A 25,827-nucleotide genomic window follows, 5' to 3' on the forward strand; every position below is an offset into this window, starting at 1 on the left:
TATGCTGGGAGCGGGAGAGGAGGGAATTAGTTAAACTATCCCAGTAGCCTCCAGCTCCCCAAGCCCCTCCATTCTTCCCAACAGGATCCCAGATCAATATAACTTCATAATTCACTGAACCCCCAGGGAAATAACTGGGGGGGAAATCAGTACATATAAAGACATTTATAGCAGAGCTATTCATAATAGCAACAAATTGGAAACAACCCAAATTCTCAGTAATAAGAGAAAAGCAATCCAGTAATGGAGCAACATGACAGAATTACTTATAGCTATTTAAAATGACAAATTTATAGATCATTATCATACCTGGGAGTGTTTGTATAAAATAATATTAAACAAAAAAGAAATTCACGACACAAGACACTAGCTACACATCAGTTACAACTATACAAACACACAACAAAGATCAGGAGGCACATGGAACAGGCATATAGTTTAACATTTGCTTACCCATTTTTCGGCAAAGTTAATTAAGCACTACTTTTTTAACACTATGAGTTCGACCTCACAAATCCTAAAAATGGGGTCATGACCACATGAGACTTGGAAGGAGACAATATTTTGGAAGACTGGAACATGTTCTGTCACCCAGGACGGGAAGGAAAGGGAAGGTTGGACTGGATGACAGGGATGGAGTGAGTGGGGGAGGGGTTGTGTTATTCCCCAGCAGGGTAGCTGAATGTTAGAAAACAAACCCTCCGTGTTTGCTGACACAGTGCAAAGAGAAGGACTCACACAAAAGCCACCCATTATCCCGTAATTATTGTCTCTCTCGTGCCTGCAATTAACGGCTGTCTGAGAGGCGGCTGCTGGGGTAAATAAATGTTCACCCGCATTAGAGTCAATCAGCCAGCTGAAGCGCCAATTAACAAGCCCAATGCAGAGACACTCCCCGTACCAGCACAACTGCGGAGAGGCAGAGAGAAGATGAGACCACACATCCTGGACACACTCATATCCCAGAAGCAGGCAAGCGATGCTCAAAGCAACAACCTGAGCCCGAAGTTAGAAGCTGGTCTTGCCTCAAATGAGCCAAGCTGGGCACGTAGGTACCCTGACCCCCAGGACCATGTCAGAGGGGTCTTTTTGTGTTCATTCGTTGGCCAGCAACATTTCCGGGAGATGCTACGGTTCTGGAGTGGTGCAGTCCTCAGCCTGTGGGGGTCTATAGAGGGAAAGAGATGCAAAAGAAAGCCTCAGAGGTGCTGTTGCCTCCAGAGTTATGGGAGGAAAGAAACAGAAGACAAAGAGAGGAATCAGACAGGGTGCTGACTCCCCGAAACAGACTTACACTGTCCTTTGGCTATTTTTGTTAAGCAGCAAGTTCAGCAGCACAGAGAAGGATTTAACTTCAGAGAAGTCAGGGATGATTCTTTTGTCCAGCGAAGATGGGCAGGAGAGCAAGCAGCTGATAGGAGGCATCCCAACTCCTCTCCCAAGGATGTGGGGAAGACACGGGTGCTTTACAGTCCTGTACGGCACACCCAGTGCCTGGCCACGGTGCTCTACCAGCCAGCTAAGCCCCCTCTCCTATCGTGGTCTGAGCCAGCAGGGCTCAGGCCAGAGGACAAGAGGCCCCAGAGATGTGTACCAGGCCCCCAGGAGGCCTCTTGGATCAGAAAGGCAAATCATGGTTGTTAGAGATTATCTGGTCCGGTGGTTCTCAATCCTGGCTTCACAGGAGAATTACCCAGAGAATTTTTTGCTCTCTGCTTTGAGGGCTTTTTCAAAGTACTGGTGTCTGGGTACCCACCACAGACCAACTGAACCAGGATCTGTGGGGGAAAAGGTAGGGGCCCAGGAACATGCATTTCTTTAAAGCACCCCCCAGAGGATGCTGGTGACTACTCCAACTTCCTGGGCTACAGATAAAGAACTGGGAGTCTGATGCAGTAATACCTTGCCAAGGGTGACAAAGTCATCAGGGAACAGAGTTGGAGCTCTAACCAGTTCATCTGATTGCAGGGATGGAGCTCTGGAAGTCAACATTGCTGGCTGAATAAATGAGTGAGCTTCTAAGGGTGCACCACAGGGATCTGTTCTTGATCCTGCTGTGGTCTACATTTTCATCCATGATTTCCATAAAGACTTAGAAGGCATGGTTATCAGATTTGCTACTGACAAAGCTGGGAGGGATGACTAACATAGTGATGGCAGAATCAGGATTCCATATACTGAAATCATAGCCTAATATTAACCAAAAAAGTAGATCAGAAACATAAAACCAAACATTTAAACTTTAAGATTCCAACTGTACATATCCAGAGGTTTGAAATACATGAGCTCAAGAGTATGTTACTAATAAAATGAGGAAAACACAAGTACAATCTATATTTTTTTAAATGCACGAGTGGCCAGGTACAGTGGCTCATGCTTATAATCCCAGCACTTCGAAAGGCTGAGACGGGCAGATCATTTGATGTCAGGAGTTCAAGAGCAGGCTGGTCAACATGGTGAAACCCCGTCTCTATTAAAAATACAAAAATTAACCATGTGTGGTGGCACACGCCTGTCATCCCAGCTACTCGGGAGGCTGGCTGAGGCAGGAGGATCACTTGAGCCTGGGAGGCAGAGGTTGCAGTGAGCTGAGATTGTGCCACTGCACTCCAGCCTGGATGACAGAATGAGACTCTGTCTCAAAAAAAAAAAAAGAAAAGAAAAGAAAAGAAAAAGAAAAAAGAAAAGAAAAGAAAACAAAATGAGTATTTTATAAAAACATTATGAGCTGAGCACAGTGGTGCACGCTCGTAGTCCCAGCTACTCGGGAGGCTGAGGCGGGAGAATTGCTCTAGGCATTCAAGACCAGCCTGGGCAACATAGAAAGGCATTCCAAGAAAAAGCTTGTGATCAAATACTCCAGAAATAGCTTTATGTCCCCAGGAACCTGGTCAGTAGGACTAATTTCAAGGCCTGGAAAGACAGGCTTCTTGCTTTCTGCATACTCTCATTCCTACTCCACACTGAATAACTTAGAGCAAGGTTTCTCCACTTTTAATGTGCATATGAATCACCTGGAGGGTCTTGTTAAAACATAGATTCTGATTCAGTACGTTGGGGTGAGGCCTGAGATTCTGCATTTCCAGCAAGCTCCCCAGTAATACAGATGCTAGTGGACCATGAAGAGCAAGGATTTAGACAGCCCCAGAGGTTCGTCTGTGAAAACAGGCACTCTGATTATGCTGTAGGCACCTGTGACTTTTCTGCGATAGCCTGGGAACTTGGAGAAATAGAGGAGCCGGAGTTGGAGGTAAGGAAGTTCCCAACAGTAAGTGCTTAGCTCACCTGATAAGCAAATGCAACGAACAAGCAAAGAAGAATGAAAAAGGCCCGCTGAAAGAAAGAAAAGACCCATGGGGAGGGAATTTTATCTCAGCCCAGTGTGGGTCAAGAGATTTTCCAAATAGAACGTCAGATCGCAGAACAGCATTATCAAAAGGACTCGACTGCATCAATGAGAGTTCATGTGTGTTTGGAACCAATGTGAGGGGAGGCTTTGGGCTCCCCTTGACCCTGACCTTCCCTCTAACTCAGATCACATCTTTTATGCAGCAAAGGGGAGATCTAAGCCTGACAGCTGTCCGTGGGAAAATAACCTGAGGGCTTCAGTACAATGAGCTCGATTTAAACACCAGTGATTTGCAAATTTAGTCTGACATAATAGAAATATATCGTCAAGTTAGAGGGCATCAGGGTCCCATGGAACAGACCACGTCTAGAGTATTGTGTTCAATTCCAGACAATTTATTTCCAGAGAGATTAAAAGCTACCATGTACTGAATTGCCTTTGGTTGCCAGGCAATGTTCCAGGCTTTTTACATGTATTAATGTATTTAACCCTCTCGACAACTCTATGAGGTAAGTACCACCATCACTCACATTTTACAGATGAGTAAACCAAGGCTCAGAGAGGTTAAGGATTATAAGCAGGGTCACACAGCTGGTGAGTGGGAAACCAGGTGCAAACCCAGGCAGGCAGATGATAGGCCCGGTATCTTCCCTAATGGGTTATACGATCCCCCCATACTTGTCTGACTCTTGAAACAACGACAAACAAGTGAGCCCAGAAAAGGATGGCCAGGATGTTGAACTGGTTCCACCGTGTGGAAGTTAGAAGGAAACTTAAGCTCAACATGAAGGAATGATATAAGTTGAAACTGTCCATAACAATAGAAAAAGCTACTTCACAGGGCAATGCTCCTAGTCGCTGGTGGCTTTCAAGCAGTGGCTGGCTGACCATGTGCCTGAGACGCGAGAAAGGCGCCTGCTATGTGGGAGAAAAGCAGAACCAAGTGAAAGATTACTTTCAAGGCTGAGACTCTCCGTCCCTCCCCCATCCTGGTTATTCCATCTGGAAAAACAGACTCTGACACCAGGAGCACAGTGTCTGTAATGAGCCCAGACCTGCCCACTGATTTTGGTGTGTATGATGGAGAGAAAGTGACAGTAATGCCCAGACTAAAACTTGGCCAGAGCCAGGCTCAGTGGCGCGCGCCTATAATCCCAGCTACTCAGGAGGCTGAGGCGGGAGGATAGCTTAAGTCCAGGAGTTTGAGACCAGCCTGGGCAATGCAGCAAGACCCTGTCTCGAAAATATAAAGAAACTTGGCCAGGATGCCTGCAATTTGAGCCAAGGAAAGAGTTGTGGAAAATATGTAAATAAGCTGCTGCTGCTGACACCTCGCTCTTCCCTGACCTGTTATCTCCTGAGGTTCTTGTGGGAGTGATAAACTCCTCTAAGCCGGCTGAAAATAGCCTGCTCCTTCTCAAAGAAATATTTAAGTAACGCTGGGCGCGGTGGCTCACGCCTGTAATCCTAGCACTTTGGGAGGCCCAGGCAGGTGGATCATTTGGGCTCAGGAGTTGAAGACTAGCCTGGCCAACATGGTGAAACCCTGTCTCTACTAAAAATACAAAAATTAGCTGGACATGGTGGAGCACACCTGTAATCCCAGCTGCTCCAGAGGCTGAGGCAGGAGAATTGCTTGAACCCGGGAGGTGGAGGTTGCAGTGAGCCGAGATCACGCCACTGAACTCCAGCCTGGGTGACAGAGTGAGACTCCTTTTCAAAAAAAAAGAAAGAAAAGAGAGAGGAGAGAGAGAGAGAGAAAGAGAGAGAGAGAGAGAAAGAAAGGAAGGAAGGAAGGAAGGAAGGAAGGAAGGAAGGAAGGAAGGAAGGAAGGAAGGAAGGAAGGAAGAAAGAAAGAAAGAAAGAAAGAAAGAAAGAAAGAAAGAAAGAAAGAAAGAAAGAAAGAAAGAAAGAAAGAAAGAAAGAAAGAAAGAAAGAAAGAAAGGAAAGAAAGGAAGAAAGAAAGAAAGAAAGAAAGAAAGAAAGAAAGAAAGAAAGAAAGAAAGAAAGAAAGAAAGAAAGAAAGAAAGTCGATTATAAAAAGTATAAAGAGGTTCAGTGTTTCCTAACCCAAATTGTACTTCAGACAAGTTCCTCATCCATATTATCAGGGTGCCCCAGAAGTGAGTGACAAAGCAACATCTCCAAGGAGGAAAGTAGAGGACAGACAAGATGTGATCCAACAAGATGTGATCCAACCCCATCCTGCCAGTCCTTCAGCCAGTGACTGGGAAGCAGGGATCCTGGCTCTGAGCCAGAAGGTGGAGAAACAAGCTGAAATCTAGCCCAGGAAAAGATGTGGGCGTGAGAGTTCCATCATAACTGGGGTTCCCGCACCTCATCCCTTGTATGTCACCCCCGCCCCAAGCACAACGCCTGGAGAAGGTGGGGAAGGCGACTTACCGAGCACCAACTCTTTCAAGACATTATGTTCATTGCTGTGGGGAGATACACATTTATCGGCGAGAAAGACATATGTGGATGGAATATTTCAGAACAACTTCTATTTCCAACTGGCTGATTCAGCCAATTAAAGGACACTTTAAAAAATATAACTTAATAAGTGTAAGTGTTGATAACTTTGGCCTTGATTCTGACAACACCAAATCTGGAAGACACTGGGCCCGATTGGGATGCTTTCTATTTTGATACAAGAAAGTCCTTCCTGAGGTCTAGACACTCTCCGTCTCCATGCTTACCACTCTACCCACTCCCTGCCAGACTTTCCTAACAAGGAGGCCGGGACAGCTTGACCACACACAGCCCATCAGAGGGTGCCTGAGCTTCCCCCATGCCTGCCAGCCCAGGCGTCCTTGCTCAGCCCCTTGGCCCCACTCCCTTTGAGGTTTCTTTCCACTGAGAACCCTCCCCACACTCCCCATCTCTGCTGTGCCTCTTTCCAGAGGTCTCAGGTTCTCTTCTTCCCGCTCCCCTCAGGTCTGGATGCCACCACGAGGCAGATGTCACAGGATCTCCCCGTTACACTCCCTCAGCGCCCACGTGCACTGTGACCTGGGTTCAGCCTCACCCACAGCACAAGTACTAGAGAGCTGGTGGAGGAGGGGGCACTCTAGCATTTCCCTGAAAAGAACAGCAGGGGCACCAACGACTCCTCCTGTCCCGTCTTCCCCCACACTATGTTCTGCTTCCCCCGATCCCGGAGCGGGTTCCCCCCAACAAACTTACTGGAGCAAACCCTCCTTTCTCTGCTGAGTCACTTGACCTTAATGGTAAGAGACCAGAGGCCCTGGAGAAAATCAGCTCACCTAACTTCCCAGTTGCTGTCCACGCTCACATCTGAACACACTAAGAAAAGTGACCCTGTTACAGGGATAGCAAGGAAGAGCAGAAAGGTGTGCAGAGGGGTACAGGGAAAAGAAGAGAATGAGGGAAGTTCACCCTGCTAGCCACCACCAGATGGTTAAGCTGGCTTTAAGTGAGGACACTTGGTTTCTGGATTGAGAGAAGGCCTGTTCTGTAAAGGGAAGCTAAGGCTCCTAGAGGAGCTGCTGCCCCATTGGATAGCCCCCTCCTCAATCGCAAGTGGGCAGCAGGGAGCAAGGAAGACTACTGGCACTGGGTGTGGTCTCTGATTCTCCCTCCACCCTAGCTCTGCCTCTAAGCCCTGCCTCAGCTGCTTTGTGACTAGATTTCTGCACTGTCTGACGGCCCCCTTGATTATACCTAGAGCAGCGGACCCGCCCTCTCTGTGTGCATGGGAACACGAGAGCAGCAAACACTCTCACTCTCACTGCCCCTAGAGGAGGCAGCATCTACCACCTGCCTCTTCCAGAACACGGGGTCTGGGCACCTGGGGAGGGGTGGCCAGCTGGGCAGCTCTGAGCCACCACAAATGAGCCATGACCACAGGGGGAGCCATGACAAACTGGAGTCAAATAAATAACCACATCCCCCTCACCTCCATTGCTCTTACTGGCTAATACACACCCGCACTCACAGTTGGGTCACATGAGGGGCAAGAAAATGGCTCAGCAGGAAACACAGAAACATCCATAAATTCTAATTCTGATTCCTCCCTCACTTCCCAAGGTGGCCATGGGTAAGTGGCCCATCATCTCAGAAATAGACTCTTCCAAGGCAATCAAAGGTCACCCTGGACAAGCTGGGGGAATAGAGCATATTGAGTAGGTAGATGGCAGAGTATATGGATGCAGAGATTAGGGGTTCCTACAAGAAAGATATTCATCCAACTTCAGAGTGTAAATCAGTTCTCCTTGAAGCACCGGGCATGCTCTTCTTGCCGGCTGGTACCATCCTGAAGTACCGATTCTCCTTATCAGAAACCCGCCATCTCCCCAGCCTCTACTCACCCAGCTGGAGCTAGAAACGTACATCCCACTTGAATTTCAGCGGAATTCCTAGTCGCACACACCCACTACCCTGGCCTGTAACACAACATGTTACAGAGGCACCAAGAGCCGGAAATACCAAATCAAAAGCCTGGACAAGATACCTTCTGGCTGCTCTCATTTTTACAATTGGAAATGCTGCTTAAAGCAGTGGGTGCTGAGTAAATTAATAAGAAGCCTAGAGAGATAAGGACACAGCTAGAGCTGAAGCTTCTTGACCCTCTGCAACCTCCTCCCCAAGCCACGGGCCCTAATTCAGCCATCAGCCACCCCTCAGCCCTCCCTTCAACACAGGGCAGGTCGGGCAGCTTGAAGCTGAAAAGAGAGTACGCCCAAACAGCAAGGAAACGTCTCCCAGCCATAAATGCCTTGCCCATTCTCCTGTTTGCAAAAGGCAAAGTTCATGTGGGAAGGGCAGGAACAGTATCAGCTACTGAACCCCACAAAAACCAACCCGGTCCTGAGAGATGGACACACAGGCTAAATTCACACAGCACAGCTGAGAACGGAACCGAGCAGTGTGGATTCCTTCATTTGCTCCTGCTTCTCATTCCAAGCCTTATCTTTATTTTATCACAATAAATATTTATAGGGTCAGCATTCGACCTGGGTATTCCACAGCCACTCACGCCCCTCTCGCTCCAGCCACTCCCAACCTCAGCCACCTGGTGCCAAACCCCCCTGCTGCCTCCCCCACCGCGCTGACCTTAGCCTGTGCTCAAGGCCACACTTGGCAGGCATCTTGCTGACTGTCATCTCCATTGTCAGATGGGAGATAGACAATGAGAAATGGGCTTCTCTGGGGACTGGTTTAAGGCTTTCCTGTCGAAAAACCTCCCAGAAGCCTGAGGCCCCTAGCCATGGCCTGGGCCCCTGACACCAAGTCTGCCCTCACAGTGAGGTCCAGTCGCTTGGCAGCCAGAACAGCTTGTCGGGAGGGGTTAGCTTCAGCCTCACAGCTAGCCTCACCCATGCTCCCCGGCTGACTCCCCTCAGACACAGAGGGAACACCCAGACTGCTTCAAGCTTGGCCTTCTCTTTTCACAGTTCTCCTCAGTCCCCGCCTCTGCAGTCCCTAAGACAGCAGACAAGAGGAGCCTGAGTTCTAGGCCTGGCTCCAGGCCCTCAGTTTTAAGGGGGCCAGGACAGACACCTGGGAACCGTTTGGATCTTGAGATCTCTGTTTCTCTCCCTATAAGAATCCTTGAGTTCTTGGCCGGATGCGGTGGCTCATGCCTATAATCCCGGCACTTTGAGAGGCCGAGGCAGGCGGATCATCTGAGGTCAGGAGTTCGAGCCCAGCCTGGCCAATATGGCGAAACCCCGTCTCTACTAAAAGTACAAAAAAATTAGCCAGGCATGGTGGTGTGTGCCTGTAATCCCAGCTACTTGGGAGGCTGAGGCAGGAGAATCACTTGAACCCAGGAGCCAGAGGTTGCAGTGAGCCGAGATCGTGCCACTGCACTCCAGCCTGGGCAACAGAGCAGGATTCCATCTCAAAAAAAAAAAAAAAGATTCCTTGAGTTCTCCTCACAGCAGGAATAAAACTGGGCAGCAGATTCAGCAGGTGTAGGCGTGGGCTGTGGACCTGAGCAACAGAGACCCAGCTCGAGCCTTGGCTCCAGGACTTGCTGCCTCTGGCCCTGGGCAAGTCATGAGACTTCTGAGTCTTGGTGACCTCATAGATCAGAGTGGCGAGGATCCCCCAGATGACAGTACCTGGAAGGTGAGAGCGGTGGGAGGGCCTATACATAGCTGAAGAGCCTTAGTGTGCATGCTCTCTCAGTGTTTCTCAAACTGAAAGAAGTGACTCATCTGTCAGTGTGAAAGCAAGTTGAAGGGTGAAGACAATCTTTAAAAATAAATATGTATAGGCCAGACAAGACTGCAATATGACGTGCGCCACTTACAGTAAGGGTAACACACATGTGCTCCTGGAATGTATTTCTACTGGTTGCAGTCAAAAATTTTGATGTCTTCCTTTTAAAACATTCTGACCAGGCACAGTGCTTCACGTCTGTAACCCCAGCACTTTGGGAAACTGAGGCAGATGGATCACTTGAGCCCAGAAGTTCAAGACCAGCCTGGACAACATGGCAAAATGGTCTCTACCAAAATATACAAAAATCATCTGGGTACAGTGGTGAGCACCTGTAGTCCCAGCTCCTTGGGAGTCTGAGGTGGGAGGATGGCTTGAGCCAGGGAGGTCGAGGCTGCAATGAGCTATGATCTCACCAGGACACTCCAGCATGGGTGACAGAGTGAGACCTTGTCTCAAAAAAAAAAAAAAAAAAAAAAAAAAAAAAAAACCTTTCTTGTTCTTGCAGACGTTTCCACCTGTGTAACTTGCTATCTGCCCTCAGCAGAGTGAGCTAGTAAACTCCTTGAGGTAACTCCTTGAGGTAAGAGCCATGTGTCTAATTTCTCAAGAATTCTAGCCATCCCACCACCATCCCCTCTGCAAGGCTGGGCTCAGAGCAGGGTTGGCCTCTGGTGCAAGCTGTTCACAGGCTGGAAAGCAGCCACCGAATCAAAAATCACTATGGAAGGAGACGAAGGAAACCCACTGCTGACAGTGCCAGGCACAGCCCCCAAACATGGGCCCTGGAGGTCCAAGTCCCCTCCATTTTACAGATGAGGAAACCAAAGCTCAAAGAGGTAAAGTTGTCTGGGATATGGGGGGCGGGGGAAGGACCAGGACTGACGTCTTGGTTTGGATGGCCCCTGGTTTTATCACTGCCAGGGTTAGCTCCTGAGCCGCCTTGTCAAATCCCCTAAACGTCCCATGAGGGCCAAGATGACTCACACTGCAAAACATACACACAAAGGATCGGAAACAGCATAACATTCTTTCCTACCTGCCTTTTTCTGGCTTTCCCAGTCCCATGAGGGAGAGAGGAGAGGGTTGTGCTGGGGGCATCTGGGATCTGTCTTCCTCCTTGTCCAGCCCTTGTCCTTCTCTGCCTCTTTTGAGGCTGACTTCCCCCAGCTCACCACCCTCCTCTCCGAACGCCAGCTAACCGGTTACCCGGGCAACCCAGCTGGGAGGCCGCCAGTTACCACGGCAACCCAGCATGGCCGCCAGGCTGCCTTGCTTAGGAAGGTCAGGGGACCAGCCGGGCTACCGAGCAGCTGGGATGCTGCTGGCAGGACTGGCCCAGGCAGGGGGAGTGGGGTGTGGGGGGAAGGTGGCCTACGTGCCTGAGATAACTAAGTTCCTGCTGTCAGGGGCCACCTTTCCTTTTGACATGTTTCCCATGAAGCAGGCTCCCCCAACTTGGGCATGAACCACAAGCCGTCCTCCCCAGTTGCATCACCCAAGCCGAACCTGACCCCTCCCACCTTCTCTACAGAGTTCCAGTCACCTCACCTCCAGGAAGGCTTCTCAGACTGAGCAGCAGCCAGCTGTCACAGCCTAACCCCAGGCCCTCTCACCCTCCGCCCTTCCTGAGCATATCTGGGAGTCCACACACATGCAACACACGTGTGTCAGCATGCAGATGTGGTCTCTCTGTGAAATATGCTGGTAAAAATCATAAGGGAGGGCTAATATTTTCTTGTACTTACTATGTGCCTAGCATGTTGTAGGTGACTTGTGTGAAGTTTCTCAATTGAGCCATACAACAAGCGTATTATCCTCACTTCGCAGATAGAGCCTGAGACTTACAGAAGGTGAGGGACTTACTCAAGTCTGAATGGATACTAACCGGCAAAGAGAGGGTGAGGCTGTGTAGGGACCAGAATTCCTTCAGCTCCTGCCCTCCCCAAGCTCTCCCCACCAACCAATCCCCGTCCTGGTTTCAAGGTGACATTTTGAACTTTTATTAAGTTTCACCATGCCTGACATGGTGAAAACTCATCTCTGCTAAAAATACAAAAATTAGCAGGCGTGGTGGTGCACATCTGTAATTCCAGCTACTCAGGAGGCTGAGGCAGGAGAATCGCTTGAACCTGGGAGGCGGAGTTTGCAGTGAGCCGAGATCTCGCTACTGCACTCCAGCCTGGGTGACAGAGCGAGACTCCATCTCAAAAAAAAAAAAAAAAAAAATTATTTAGGCCGGGTGTGGTGGCTCACACCTGTAATCCCAGCACTTCCAAGGCCAAGGCAGGCAGATCACTTGAGGCCGGGAGTTCGAGACCAGCCTGGCCAACATGGTGAAACCCCATCTCTACTAAAAATACAAAAATTAGCCTGGCATGGTGGCACATGCCTTGTAATCCCAGCTACTCAGGAGGCTGAGGCAGGAGAATTGCTTGAACCCAGGAGACAGAGCTTGCAGTGAGCCAAGATTGTACCACTGCACTCTAGCCTGGGCCATAGAGCAAGAAAGAAAGAAAGGGAAAAAAGGACTATCCAATGCCAGACATTTTCTTCATATTATTTTATTTCATTTCATCCTCACCTCTGAGAAGACTTCAGTCTCCTAACAGGATAGCTTAGGAAACAGAGACCCAGAGAACTAAAGTAATTTTCCCAAGCTGAGACCCGGCTTAAGGTTCCTGCCTTGGGGAACCCCCTAAGAGAGTCTATCCTTTTCTGTTTTGGCCTCCAACATGTGTAGCATATGTCTCTATCATATACAGCATGGTCGTTTGTTCACTCATCTGCTCCCTTACAAGACTGTGAGTTTAAAAATTTATTTCTGACCGGGCACAGTGGCTCACGCCTGTAGTCCCAATACTTTGGGAGGCCGAGGCAGGAGGATCACTTGAGCCCAGGAGTTTAAGACCAGCCTGGGCAACAAAGTGAGACTCAGTCTGTATGAAAAATAAAATAATTAGCCAGGTGTGGTGGTGCACGCCTGTGGTCCCAGGTACTCAGGAGGCTGAGGTGGGAGGACTGCATGAGCCTAGGAGGTCGAGACTACAGTGAACTATGATTGTGCCACTGCATTCCAGCCTGGGGAACAGAGTGAGACCCCATCTCAAAAATAAATAAATCAAAATAAAAATTCATTTTTGCAACCTAGTACCTGCCTGGTACATAAAGAGCATGCAGTAAGTATGTACCCAAAGAAAATGGTAGGGCCAGGCTCCCAAGTTCTACTCACCACTTAATTCCATGCTGTCTCTACCACATCACCCTGTCTCATTCACTCAGCCAGTCAAAAAGCAGTTACCAACCATTTTGTGCCTGGCTTTGTGTGAAACATCACAGATACAAATAAGACAAATCAGGCCATCTCTTGCCTTGAAGAAGTACAGAGGAGTGAGACGCAAGACTGAGGAGAACAGGGAATAAATTCCCCACCACTGCCCCATCCAAGGCTTTCTCATGAGCATTTCTCTGTGCCCGCTCCTTGGGCCTAACCCTCCCATCCAAAGCTTCATATATCCAACCAACATTTGTTGAGCACCTACTATGTGCTAAATACTGCCCTCTAATCATTCATAGTTGGGGGGAGAGTTGGCAGGATTAGATGACAATGGAGTCAGGAATTACTGGACAGTAGAGAAGTGATTGAGAAGGTCAGAGTCCAAGAAGCAGTGGCCAGGACCACCGGGAGCATATGGAGAACTTTAAAGAGGTTTCACATTTGATGTGATCGTGGACTTTCAGGTCACATTGCTTCATATTCACACCTACTTCCTACACTAACTCATTTGATTCTTGGTGATGAGGGCAGGGCGGGAATTATTATTCCCATTTTAGAGATGAGGATACTGAGGCTCAGAAGGGGAAGAGCATTGGGTTAGGAGGAGGAAACCTGGGTTCTAGACTTCACTTGTCATTCGAACAGTTCTCAGCACTACACCTCTATCACCACACTCCCACCCGCACTACCCCACCAAAGCAGGTTTTTCTTCCCTGCTCCCATCCCCTTCAATTCCCCAGTGAGACAGCCCCGGTTTCAAGTGACGTTAGCAGGATTACTGGATAGCCTGGATCCAGTCCCTGGATAGCCCATTGCTGCTCATGTGATCCCAGGAACCAAGCAAAACCAGAACAATGACTGCACCACCTGAGGCTAGGTAGAATTTAAGAGGCTAATTGCAAGCATTTGGCTAATTAAAAGCAAATTGGAACCTGCAATTATAGATGCCTGTTCTTCTCAAGTCATGATGAGCCAGACTGGGTGGACACGATGATGTCAGAGCTAAGGAGGGACCTCACCTCCTCCTTAAGGAGGGCCCTAGGCCGTCTCGCTGCAGAAGTGGAGCTCCAACTAACCAGAGGAAGTCATAGCTGAAACCAGTGTGGACCAGCTACCCTGAAGCCTCAGCACTGATGCATGTTTATCACATCAGCACTGGCACCTCCAGCTCTATTTCCTGAATTCACGCATTAAGGATCAATCCTCCACAGAGACTAAGTGGGTGACCTGGGAGGACTTGACAGTATCCCTGAATACCAGCTAAACACATTTCCCACCAATCCACCTCAGCACCTGTCTGGTCTTTGAGTTAAAGCCTTGCCTTCTGAAACATGATGTTCAGTAACCGACATTTGTGTGATTATTCTCAGTTTACAAAGCACTTCCATGTATATTACTCACCTAGGTATCAGCTAGGTAGGTGGTAGTGATACAAACTCCAGTTCTCAGGCTAAGAAATGAAAGCTCAGAAGGATTAAGTAACTTCTGCAAATCATATGGCTACTGCTTGGGCCAGGATTTGAACCCATGTCTTCAAATTCCAGATGAGCCTTCTCTCCACGACCACAGCAGGAGCTAACACATGGATCATAATTAGTTTATCAGATCAGCTTGTGCTACTTTTGAAAGTGCAAAGAGGTCTCATGGGAATGAGAAATGCTGAGTAGATTTGACAAGGAAGAAATCCAAGACAGGATGTGCACATGGCCATGCAGGGGCGTGGACGGGGCTGCAGGAGTACCAGCTCCAGTGGAGTATCCTATAAGCCAGGAGACACTAGAGGGCCAACTCCCTTCATCCATGCACCTACCAGAGGAAGCCCCCAGCAAGTGTGCCATTCCAGGAGATTCTCCTGGAGGAAGTGGCTACCCTGGGCATGTGTGTGGCCACCTCACCACATTCTGTGCCAGTGAGGCCACAGTTCATGTGGGGGCCCCAGGAAAGCTCAAGAAAGAACTTGAGGGTCTTTGGAGGAACAGGGGCACTTAGCCTTGAACAAGGAGACCTGGGAGGGCTTGGAGGGAGACAGATGATGATATCTATCTTCAGATATCTGTTTCTCATGCAAATCAAGAAGGTAATAATAACAAACACATTTGTCACTTATTCTGCTCAGCAGGATTCTATGTGCTTTGCATATGTAACCTCATTTATCTTCACAAGAAGCATTATCTTCATTTTACAAATGGAGAAACTGAGACACAAAGCGGTAAAGTCACTGTTAGTATCATATTACTGGTAAATGGTAGATTCCAGATTCAACCTGAGTTTGATCCCATAACTATGTTTTGTTTGTTTGTCTGTTTGTTTTGAGACAGAGTCTTGCTCTGCCACCCAGGCTGGAGTACAGTGGCACGATCTCAGCTCACTGCAACCTCTGCTCCCAGGTTCAATTGATTCTCTTGCCTCAGCCTCCCAAGTAGGTGGGATTACAGGAACCCACCACCACACCTAGCTAATTTTTGTATTTTTAGTAGAGACAGCGTTTCACCATGTTGACCAAGCTGGTCTCAAACTCCTGGCTTCAAGTGATCCACCCCCTTCAGCCTCCCAAAATGCTGGGATTACAGGCGTGAGCCACTGTGCCCGGCCAACTGTGATCTTAATGACTCTGTACACACTGCCTTTTAAGAAAAGCCAAAGACTCAAACACATAAATATGTTTATTATATGAACATATTATATATTGCATTGCTATTAATACGGACAATGTCACATTTGATAAGTCTCTTTTTAAAAATTGTATGTCTCGCTCCCAATCAAACAAATGGATTGAAACAATACATGAAAACCATGAAAAAGATTGTAATACTCAATGCTGATGCTCATGGCACAAAAATCCATTCTCAGACACAGCTGCTGGGAATGTAAATTAGTGCTTTTGAACAAGGAATTTGGCAAAATATTTTAATAATGTAGCAATTTCACTTCTAGAAATGCAACCTAAGGGAAAAAATTATTGATAAGTGTGAAGATTCAGATATTTATATGTTCATTGTAGCCTTGTTTATAAAAGTAGAAAATTGGAAATACCTAATTTAACATAGGGGTTAAATCAGCAAATAAATTGAAAAGGCATATGATGAATATGAGGCAGCCACTTTAAAATGATGTTGTAAAGGCCAGAGGTGGTGGTTCACGCCTGTAATCCCAGCACTTTGGGAGGCAGATGTGGGTGGATCACTTGAGCCCAGGAGTTCCAGACCAGCCTGGCCAACATGGAGAAACCCTGTCTCTACCAAAAATACATAAAATTAGCCAGGTATGGTGACATGCACCTGTAGACCCAGCCGCTTGGGAGGCTGAGGTAGGAGGATTGCTTGAGCCCAGGAGGTTGAGACTGCAGTGAGCAGAGACTGCACCACAGCACTCTAGCCTGGACAACAGAACAAGGCCCTGTCTCTAATAATAATAATAATAATAACAATAATAATGCTGTAAAATAATATTTAATAATATGAAAAAATGCTTTCCATTTAACTGACAACAATACACATCTGGGCCAAGATTTTAACGATATGTATATACGTATTGTGATGATAAATCTAGACATACATTCATGCGTGAATTCATAAAAGTACAAATATACCAAAATTAAAATTATATATCAAATCTATGGGTAATTCTTAACTTTTCTTTAGGTTTTCCTACATTTCTAAATGACAATGTATTACTTTTATACTCACAGAATAATAATTCTTTTAATGTATACCCTTCATCATATTAATTCTATGCCTTGGAATTTATCCTAAGTCACCCAAAGCACAGAAAGAGCCTTACGAACAAAAATGTTCCTCCCGTGCTATCTGTAAAAGGAAAATAGGGTAACAACTTAAATGTCCAGTACAGAAATGATCATGTAAAACATAGGACATCCACACACTGACTATTATATACTATTTTAATCAAAAGAAAACTATTTTTATCACCATGTAAAAGAGAGAGGTGACTTGTTCTGCGCAGCTTCAAAGAATCAGAACCAGAGGGTGGAACTTAGAAGTCAGCAGATTTTGATTCAACATAGAAGAATGTTCCAACCACAGAGGAAGCTGCCTTGTGAGGTAATGAGCTCCCTGTCGCTGAAATTATCCAAGTGAGGCTGCTGCTTCTGTCAGGGAGGCTGAGGAAGGCTCATCTGGATGTGGAGGGAGTCTGGACTAGAGAGTCTCTGAGGGGCGTCTGAAGGCTGAGGGTGCTGAGCAGGAGCCCCCTGAACGGAGAGATGGCCGAGAGAAGGCTTCTCGGCCCACCCTCAACTTCTGTTCCTGCTGCTCCCACTTACTCTAAATGTCTCCCAAAATATAGTCGTTTCTTCCTCTCTGAATGTGCTTTCAGCGGTTGGAGACTGACCTGCTAAAGTCCCCTCATTAAGCCCCAGCTTCCAGAGCCCCTTCGCCTCACCCCAGAGCTCAGGGGAGTGCAAATCCTGCAGCTCTCTTGTGAGGCCCAGCTCCAACCTTCCTCTGGGGGGGCCCATGCGTGCGCCAAGACCAGTGCCAATGACCTCAGCAAATTCACAACAGGCTGTGAGGAAGACGATGAGGCAATTGGCTCGGAGAACAGAACCGCAGCCTGTTCAGCCCCAGTTGACACCATGCTCCCATCTGCTGTTGCGGCTTCTTCACTCTGGCCTAGGCCAGTCCCCTGGACCAAGAGAGCTCACTCTGTGAGCCCAAGCCTGCAGGCTGGGCCTGGGCAAAGTGGGGGCTTTGATGTCAGCCCAGGAGCCAAGGTGGCTGCCTCCCTCACTGACTGGGGGATCAGTAATTATTTCATTTACAAGCAGGAATAATCCAACTCAATAATCCAGGCAGACACATTCAAAGTAATTATCTGTGTAATGCGTCCTGCACCATCACCTTCCTAGGAAGGAGGAAAAGAAGCCTAGCCCAGCAAAAAAAAAAAAGGGGGGGACCCCCATTGTCTGCAGCCTGTGTGCAGCAGCCCGCCAGGATTAATTACACACCAGTGCTAACACATTTATCACCTTGCCACTGATTGGAAAACCAAGGACTTTTAATAATTCATATCTGTGGCTCAGCACTCTGCGCCCTTGTGTGGAGACACAGAAACCCGCTTGTTTCCATAAGGAAAGCCCAGTGGCAGTGCCAGGCGGGGAGCCCTCCGCCCCTGCTGCCACCCCAACCTGGAGACAGGCCCGAGCCTAGCCGCTCCCACCTCCCCTCCACCCACCAGTAGGGTCTGCTCCTGTCCTGCTGAAGCTAAAATGCAGCTGCTCGGGGGTGAAAGCTGGCGACTGAACTGTCCTAGCCACAGGAGCCCTCCCCAGTTTCATACTCTTCCAGGGTGGCCTGGAAGACAGGATTTGGGAGATTTGTAGGGCAGGTGCCCACAGTGCCCCCGCACCTGCCCAGACAGTGGGCTCAGGCAGATACCTGCCAGCGCGGACCCTGCCCCACCATGCAGGAGACCCTCAGCAGAGTGCACCACTCAAGTGATCAGATTGGGGGTAAAGAGTCTACAGGGCTTTGGGAAGAGCCTCCAATCCCTGAAGTCTGCAACCTCCTCTGACACCAGCTCTGAGCTCCAGCCTCCTCCCTACCAACTTCCACCCTCCTGCAGCTCTCCCTCCCCACTCCTGTGCCCCGGGGATGGCTCTCCCTCTATCCCGGTTCTCCATCTCTGCTCTCCCAGGCTCCACAGCCCCTTTCCCTGCCCTGGCTGGCATGTTGTCTCAAAGAGCATTTCCCAGGAGCCTCTTCTCCCTTCTTCTCCCTTCTTCTCCTCCGCCCCCACCACTTTCCTGTCTCGCCCCACTTCCCTCCCCTTCCACTGTAGCCCTCCTTACCCTTCTCTGGCCAGTTCCCCAACTGTCCTCCTTTCCCCAGACTCCTCACACAATACCTCGAGGCTCTTAGCTGGCTGCAGCCCGGTACCATCATTATAAACGTCATCCCCTCATTCCCTGCCCCCCTCCACCACATACCAGGCTCCAGCTCCTTCAGGAGCTCCTCACTAAATCTGAGACCCCCAGAGCTCAGATGCCTCCTAGAAATTGGAATCCAAGAGCCTCTGTCATCCTTTGACCCAACCTCTGACCCATAAGAATGATACACACCCTGACCCCTCCCCACCCTGAGGAAGGTGAGCCCCTGGGGCTGACCTGAGCCTGACCCTGGACCCCCTCCATCTCTCCTTCCTGTTGGCAGGATTAAAGGGAGGGTGGGCTGGCGTCTCTGTGCTAGCCTGCTTGGGGAACCCTGCTGGACCCTAGGAAGCTGCCAGCCCCAACGCTGCCCTCATCCAGGAGATGCAATTCAAATGTAATCAATTTAAACAGCATCAGCCCTGACAGGGACTCTGGAGGTGGGGGTGGGGGCACAGGGAGGGTTATAATTAGCATTCTCAGCATCCATGATCCCCAAGTAAGGCTGCCAAGGATGAGGGATGGGGAAGCCAGTGCACCGCAGTGCAAGCAGCCCAGGCTCACGCGGCAGACAGGCAGCTGCCAGCCCTGACCAGAGCCCAGCCTTCCTCCTCCCACCTCATCTATGTGATGCATGAAAACAGACTCACCGGCTTCTGAGGTGTGATCCCCGCGCTGGAAAGCTCTACCTCTGCGAGCCCCAAGGCACCCCTCCCCCAGCTCAGGCCAGCTGGGGTCCTCCTCCCCCACCCCTGGGGCCCCCTTCTGCAGCGCGGGGCTCCGGGATCTAATCTGATCTAATCAGTCATCTCTCCGGCTGGCAGGTCCCTGGCGCAGGGAGAGGATGCTGTTGTGGTGACTGCAGGATCCAGCATCTTTCCCAGGCACAGGCAGCTGTGGGCATGCTCCATCGGCTCCCCCGGGGATTTCAGGGCCACGTGACTCTCCCTCCCCAAGCTGTCACTTAGGATCAGGAGTAAATAGTCCCCGAAAAGGTTTAACTCCATCCACACCAGTGACAAGCTGCTAACCAGCCATGCAGCCTGCCTGCCAGGGAGAGGATGGGGTGGCTCAGCGCAGCCTCCTGGGCCTTCCACCACCAGGACAAGGCTGCCCCCCAAAGGGGAGCAGGGCCACCGTCTGGGTGAGCTGCATTTTTAGAGTCCCCCACAAGAGACTGCAGGGAACCAGAAACTGCCCAGGGGCTTGGAATCATGTGTGGGACCTCACCCAGCCAGCCTGGTGATCACCTTTCAGCTCTGGGGTATGTCTCCAGGTGTCAGGAGGGCTTGGCTGGGGCCCTGGGGCCTCCCCATCCCCCGCCCCCACCTCAATACAGAGAATTTAGAGAAATAACATTTGGAGAGGGTTGGGGGCCACTATGAGATGCCAGGATCTTCTCCTAGCCCTCAGCCCAAATTGGTCTCTGATAACCCTGAACAAGGATGCTAGCCAAGCTATGGGGTTCCCGGGTTCTGTATTATTCAGAGTCAGAGGCAGAAGGACTTCAGACGATAGGGTTATAGCCCTGTTTCTGCTTAGACAAAGATTGCTTTCTGCCTCAGTTTCCCTCGATCCACATCTCTCTCGGTTTCCCTCTATCCACAGATTCTCTGTGACAATGGGCAAGTGTAATAAAAAACACTGATTTCATAAACAGGATCAGAAAGATTTGTAAAAAAACAAAAGATTCCCACCTAAACCCCAGGCAGGCTCACTGGTCTCAGTCCCACCTGCCCCTTAAACCTGGAAACTGGGGACTGAACCAGATGAGCTTCTGGGGTCACTTCTGAATAGAGAAATCTGTCAAGAAGCAGGAGCTAGAGAAAGTGCATCTGCAAGGCCCCACTCACGTGATAATTGCATTTTTTATTTATTATTAGAACAACTTGATTAAAAACTTAAGCCCCAATACAAGTGGGTCTCTCTTAGTGTGATCTAAGCACATATATCATTTTTACCAACTGAAGCCCTTATCCGTAAAGGAATGTGCAAAGGATGGAACAGGAGCACAGACTTCCCTCCCAGGGCCTGGGAGGAAGAAGCCTGGCTGGTTGGTGTGGGGACAGTGGCTCCACACCCCACTCACGCACACCACAGTGTTTGAGGAAGGCAGGGACCTAGAGAGCTACTGAAGGGACTGTCTTTCCCACCCCAGGGCAGGCCAGGCTGGAGCCGGGAATCTGGGGTTAGGGCAGCAGACACAGCTCGGCAGCACTCTTGGGGAGGGGGACCCTTGGTCACCTCCCATTGTTCCCCTGCCCAGCTGAGATGCCAGGCCAGCCCTGCGTTGGCTATAGGAAAGCTGCTCTGCTGAAGGGGCAGACAAGTTGTGGATGAGGGCCCGGTGCCAGGCAGGACCGATCAAGCCCAACTCACCTGCCCTGGCTCTTCAGGACTTGGCAAGGCTGCCAGGTGCAGGCAGGGGGAGAGTCTGCTTTCATTTAGCCAAGATGAGAGGTTCTTGGGGGTCTCTGACCCTGCAGAGCCAATGGAGGAAAGGGGAGTTGGGCCAAGAGATTACAGCATCCCAGAGGGAGGCCAGGGAGGGGGATAGAGACCCCAGCCCCAGACCCCACAATCCTCAGGCAGCTGGAAAAGGCAGGCGACCAACAGATGGGCCTGCTGGGCAGGTTTCCTCTCTGGCAGGCAGAGGGCAAGGGCCACAGACGAGTCCCACGGATCCTTCGAGAAGCCTGAGCCAGACGTGTGAATGTTTCTGGGGGATCTGAGTAGCTTCGGGGGCATGAGAAGCCAAAGGGAGGGTCGGTGTTGGGTGCATGCCTTTATCTGGGGAATTAAGGTGGAAGAGATGTGGTAGCATGAAGATCTTAAAGCTGCAGCAAGAACAGGTGAGGCAGATGGACCAGAGATAATAAATTCCCTTTGCTAAATCTAAGTTCTTGCTCTGTGAGCCCAGAAGAGGAGAAGCAAGCCTCACCTAAACAACTCCGGTGGGGAAGGCATGAGGCGGCGTGAGGCAAGGAGGATTCCACAGAAAGTACCTCTGTGATCCCGTCTCTCCTCTGCTCTACAATCTTTGGCCCCATTGCTCAGAGGATCAAGTCCAAGCTTCCCAGGCACCTTCTATGGTCTCCAAACACACGCGTCCTCCCCACCTTTGTGGTGCCATCCCCACTCCCTACCGTACAGTCTTGGCGACCACTAACTTGACTGGCTGACTGCCCATGCAGTGGAACCGCATCTGCATGGGTCTCTCTTCCTCGCAGAACATGCCAACTGGGTAGGAAAGGGAGCTCCATGGGATGAACTAGCTCACTGCAGCCTCCGCCTCTACCTGGGCTTTAGCAATCCTTCCTCCTCAGCCTCCCAAGTAGCTGGTACTACAGGTGCACACCGCCACATGCAGCTAATTTTTTAATTTGTTTTAGAGACAGAGTCTTGCTAGGTTACCCAGACTGCTCTCCATCTCCCAGGCTCAAGCAGTCCTCCTGCCTCAGCCTACTGAATAGCTGGGACTACAGGTGTGAGCCACCACGCCTGGCTAACTATGACCTGTGTGACTTGGAAGCCCAGCTCCATCCCTGAGTAACTCAGTGACTTTTAACAAATGACTTGACTATGGAGCCTGTTTTCCTCACCTGCAGATGGGCTTCTTGGAAGCCCAGCACATTCACTACCTCTTCTCCTCGGCCGCTTCCTTCTTTACTGTCCTGGGGTGTTATCTGCCTTTCTAAGCCTGGAGCTCGTGGGGTCACTATACCAGACTGCTGCCCCAGGACTCCTGTGTTCTGTCCTGTCTGCCTTCTGGAGACAACAGAACCGCTCTTGGTGGCTCCACCGCCCCTCCCAGGGCCCCTCCTCTTCCGGGGTCTCGCAGTTCGGGTTGGGGTCTGTACTGACGAATCCCAAAGACCCAGCACAGCCTTGGAGGCTCACTGGGGTCTCACCACCCAGCCTGGGGCACACGGGGCAGAGATCTGGGCTTCTGATTTCTGCCTCCCCGCAGCCCCTCAAGGAGCGCCAAGCAGCCCGTAGGCGCGCCAGGGCCGTGGGTGGACTGCCTGCCTGCACATTCTTGCACCTTCCTGGAGGAAGCGTCCGGAACAGAACAAGGAAGACCAACGGCTGGGTGGGGTTCCCTCGGTGGAGGAGCCGCAGGGGCCCAGCTTGGGAACTGGGTTATCAGGGGTGTAGCTCTGCAGAAAGCGTCCTGCCACGTCTTCCTCCCTGTCACCTTGGGGAAAAAGAGAGGCACCCTTGGGGACGGAACTGGCAAGTGTCACGGCTTCGGCCGGAAGGGGGGTGGGGGGGTGAGGGGGAAGGAGACAAGGGGGCGGGGGAAGACTTCCTGTTGGGCAGGAATGGGTGTTACATAGCTAGACCTTTAAGCATCAGAAAGACAGCTACCTGACCCACTATGGCTGGGATGTGGCAGGGGATGGGAAAGGTGGCCCTGTCACCTCCGAGAAGACGCCATCAGCCTGGGGAGACACTCTGTGAGCAAACCCCTGAAAGCCTTGTGGGGCCATCATGTGTGCTCTGGAGCCCTCTTGTGGATCCTTGCGGTAAGTGCATGCAGGCTTGCAGTGCGTTTCTCCCACGTTTTAACCTTTCCCCTGTTCTCTCCTCCTCCCACCGCTCTTCCCAGTAAATGACACCTTTAAAACCACAGGCACACTCAAGAGATGCGTCTGTTGTGGCTACTATGAGAGTCACTTCCTAAATACCCTGAAAGAAAGAGCTTGTTGACACACAATTAACATACTTCTCTGCTCCAGGGCAGATGTCAATATTTGCTCATTGAAATTTCCCTCCCTCATCCACACTAAAAGAAACAAAATAGCTCCTCCAGTTGTCTGGCTTTTATTATTACTTGGAATCCATGTCTGAAATCGTTCGAGTTTCTAACTCATCCACCAACCAAATGTCATAAACCTTTGTGGGAACTGTGAAAATAGGAAAGAACAGCGAGTCAGTCGTTCATTCATTCACTCACTCATTCAGCAGGAACTTACTGAGCACTTCCTTTGTCCAAGCAAGGTGCCAAGGATGCTGGGAAGCAGCCGTGCCATCATGCTAAGATGTGAAATCAAGCACACATGAGGCTGCCTCCCCGCTTGCTTTCTATTAATACAAGCTTTGTAACATTGAGTAACACATACGAAGAGACAGTTTTTCCATTATTTGCTAAAACCGGGATGATAGGACCTCCTCATAAAGGTGCGGTGAGGAGTAAATGAGATAATGTCATAAAGCACTTAGCTCCTAGAGTGGCGGCTGCTGCTATGATGTACAGAATGACCACCGGGTCTGGAAATGTATGTGAACACAGAATTCATGGCTGGTTGATGATTAAACAATATTGCCTGTGTCTCCGGACTTTACGGCCCCCCTGTGTTGCCCCTGCCCTTGATGAGTTTTCAGTCTAGGCTACTGGTTCTCAAAGTGTGGACCCCAGAGCAGCCGCAGCAGCATAACCTGAGAATGTGTTGGAAATGCAAATTCTAGACCCTCTGAATCCAAAACTCTAGGGGTAGGGCCCAGCTCTCTGTGCTCCAACAAACCCTCCAGTGATTGTGATACATGCTCCAGTTGGAGAGTTACTGATCTAGTGGAAAATGACACAAGTATAAGCAAATAACTACAATACACGGACACATCGCTGAAGAAGTGATGTCATGGGCAGGGCTTGAAGGAAGAACAAGTGTTCCCAGGTGGACACAGGCCATGTGAGGAGAGATTGGCACCTACAAAGGCCCAGATGCATGGAAGGGAAGTGGATGTTGAGGGAACCACAAGTGATTTGGTAGGGCTAGAGGAAAGGGCTAAAGAGCCAGCTGGGGAGTGTGGGAGGTGAGGCTGGCAAGGGGGGCGGGAGCGAGACTATGACGGCCCTTATGTGCCCAGATAAGGAATTTAGATTTTATCCTGTAAGTGATAGGAAACATGCAAAGTTTTTAATGGAGAATGATATGACCAAATTTGAATTCTAGAGGAAAGCACTCTTGCAGCATTATGGCCTGGAGGCAGGAAGATCAGTTGGGAAGCTTCTACAATAATAGAAGTGAGAGTCCATGTGGGCCTGAACTCAGGCCATGGCTATAGGGATGATGAGAAGTGGGTGGGTTGAGAGATAATTGGGAGGAGAATTGACAGGACCTGTGGGGGAGGTGTGAGAGAGGGAAAGGTTGAGGATATCTCTGAGGGCTCTGCTTTGGTGGTATTTATAGAAAAGGTGGAACCGGCGCAGAGAAGCAATGACTTCAAGTCTGGATACATTAAATTGGGGGCGCTCAGAAGAAAGCTCTGGGCTGGTAGCTGAAGCAGAAATCAATTATGCCTCTGTTGTTTATCTCCCAATGTTTTTCATGCATGAATTCATTTCAGGAAATACTGGATTCCTATCATGCACCAGAAAGGTTCTAGGAGGGAGTGAAAAACACAATAGCCAGAATCTGCTCCCAGGACTATGCAGCAGAGGGGGCCAGCAATACATAACCAAACATATACATACACAAACATGTTTCAGGTAGTGCCTGGTGCTGTGAAGAAAAGTAAATGTGGAGGGGTGGGGGAATTCAGGCAGAGCAGTCAGGCATGGCCTCTCTGAGGAGGTGACATTGGGGCTAATCCAGAAGTCGGAACCGTGTGTGTAAATGGGAGGAGAGTGCTCCCAGGCAGGGGGAGCAGCAAGTGCCAAGGCTCTGAGGTAGGAATGGTTTTGACATGATGGAGGGAAGGGAAGATGGGAGCACAGCCGGCCAGTCATGGGACGCAAGGTCAGAGAGGTAGACGGGTACGTTTCTAGGGACTGGTGAGATGCCGCAATACATGTGAAAGTGTTTAATAAATAGTCTCTAGAGCCATGTACAGAAAGGAATATGAAGATGGTATCTGCAAGAGGGAGAAAAGAAGAAACAATTCACAATTCTTACTTGAAGCAAGAAGCATGTGGGTCCAAACTTAGGAAAAGCTCAGCCTATAACTGTCATGTGATATTAGAATAATTTCCAGAACAGATACTTTGAAGGGAAGAAGGAGGAGGAGGAGGAGGAAGAAAAGGAGGAGAAGGAGGAGGAGGAGGAGGAGGAAAAAGAAAAAGAAAAGAAAGAAAAGAAAAATTTGCTTTTGCTTAAGAATATGGTTAACAGGCCCAGGCAT

General features: G+C 49.6%; 1 protein-coding gene across 20 annotated transcripts in view; it reads right to left on the reverse strand.

The window, feature by feature from the left end:
* The window catches only part of LOC105484792 (pleckstrin homology domain containing A6), a 156,997-nt gene that overhangs the window by 119,533 nt on the left and 11,637 nt on the right, over positions 1 to 25,827 (reverse strand). Inside the window, exon 1 of one of the 20 annotated variants that reach the window (XM_011746761.3) lies at positions 19,353 to 19,721. The exons of 15 other annotated variants lie outside the window; for them this stretch is intronic. Coding sequence is in view for 1 of the 5 variants with exons in the window: in XM_024793768.2 (XP_024649536.2) it covers positions 10,578 to 10,639 (62 nt within the window). In the remaining 4 variants the exon portion in view is untranslated. Of the gene's footprint in view, positions 1 to 10,577; positions 10,741 to 18,624; positions 18,645 to 19,352; positions 19,725 to 25,827 lie in introns of those variants that run through there. 4 more of the 20 variants (XM_024793770.2, XM_071078765.1, XM_024793768.2 and 1 more) reach the window with 4 other exon arrangements.

The sequence above is a fragment of the Macaca nemestrina genome, chromosome 1 (assembly GCF_043159975.1).
Source record: "Macaca nemestrina isolate mMacNem1 chromosome 1, mMacNem.hap1, whole genome shotgun sequence".
Classification (NCBI taxonomy): Eukaryota; Metazoa; Chordata; class Mammalia; order Primates; family Cercopithecidae; genus Macaca; species Macaca nemestrina.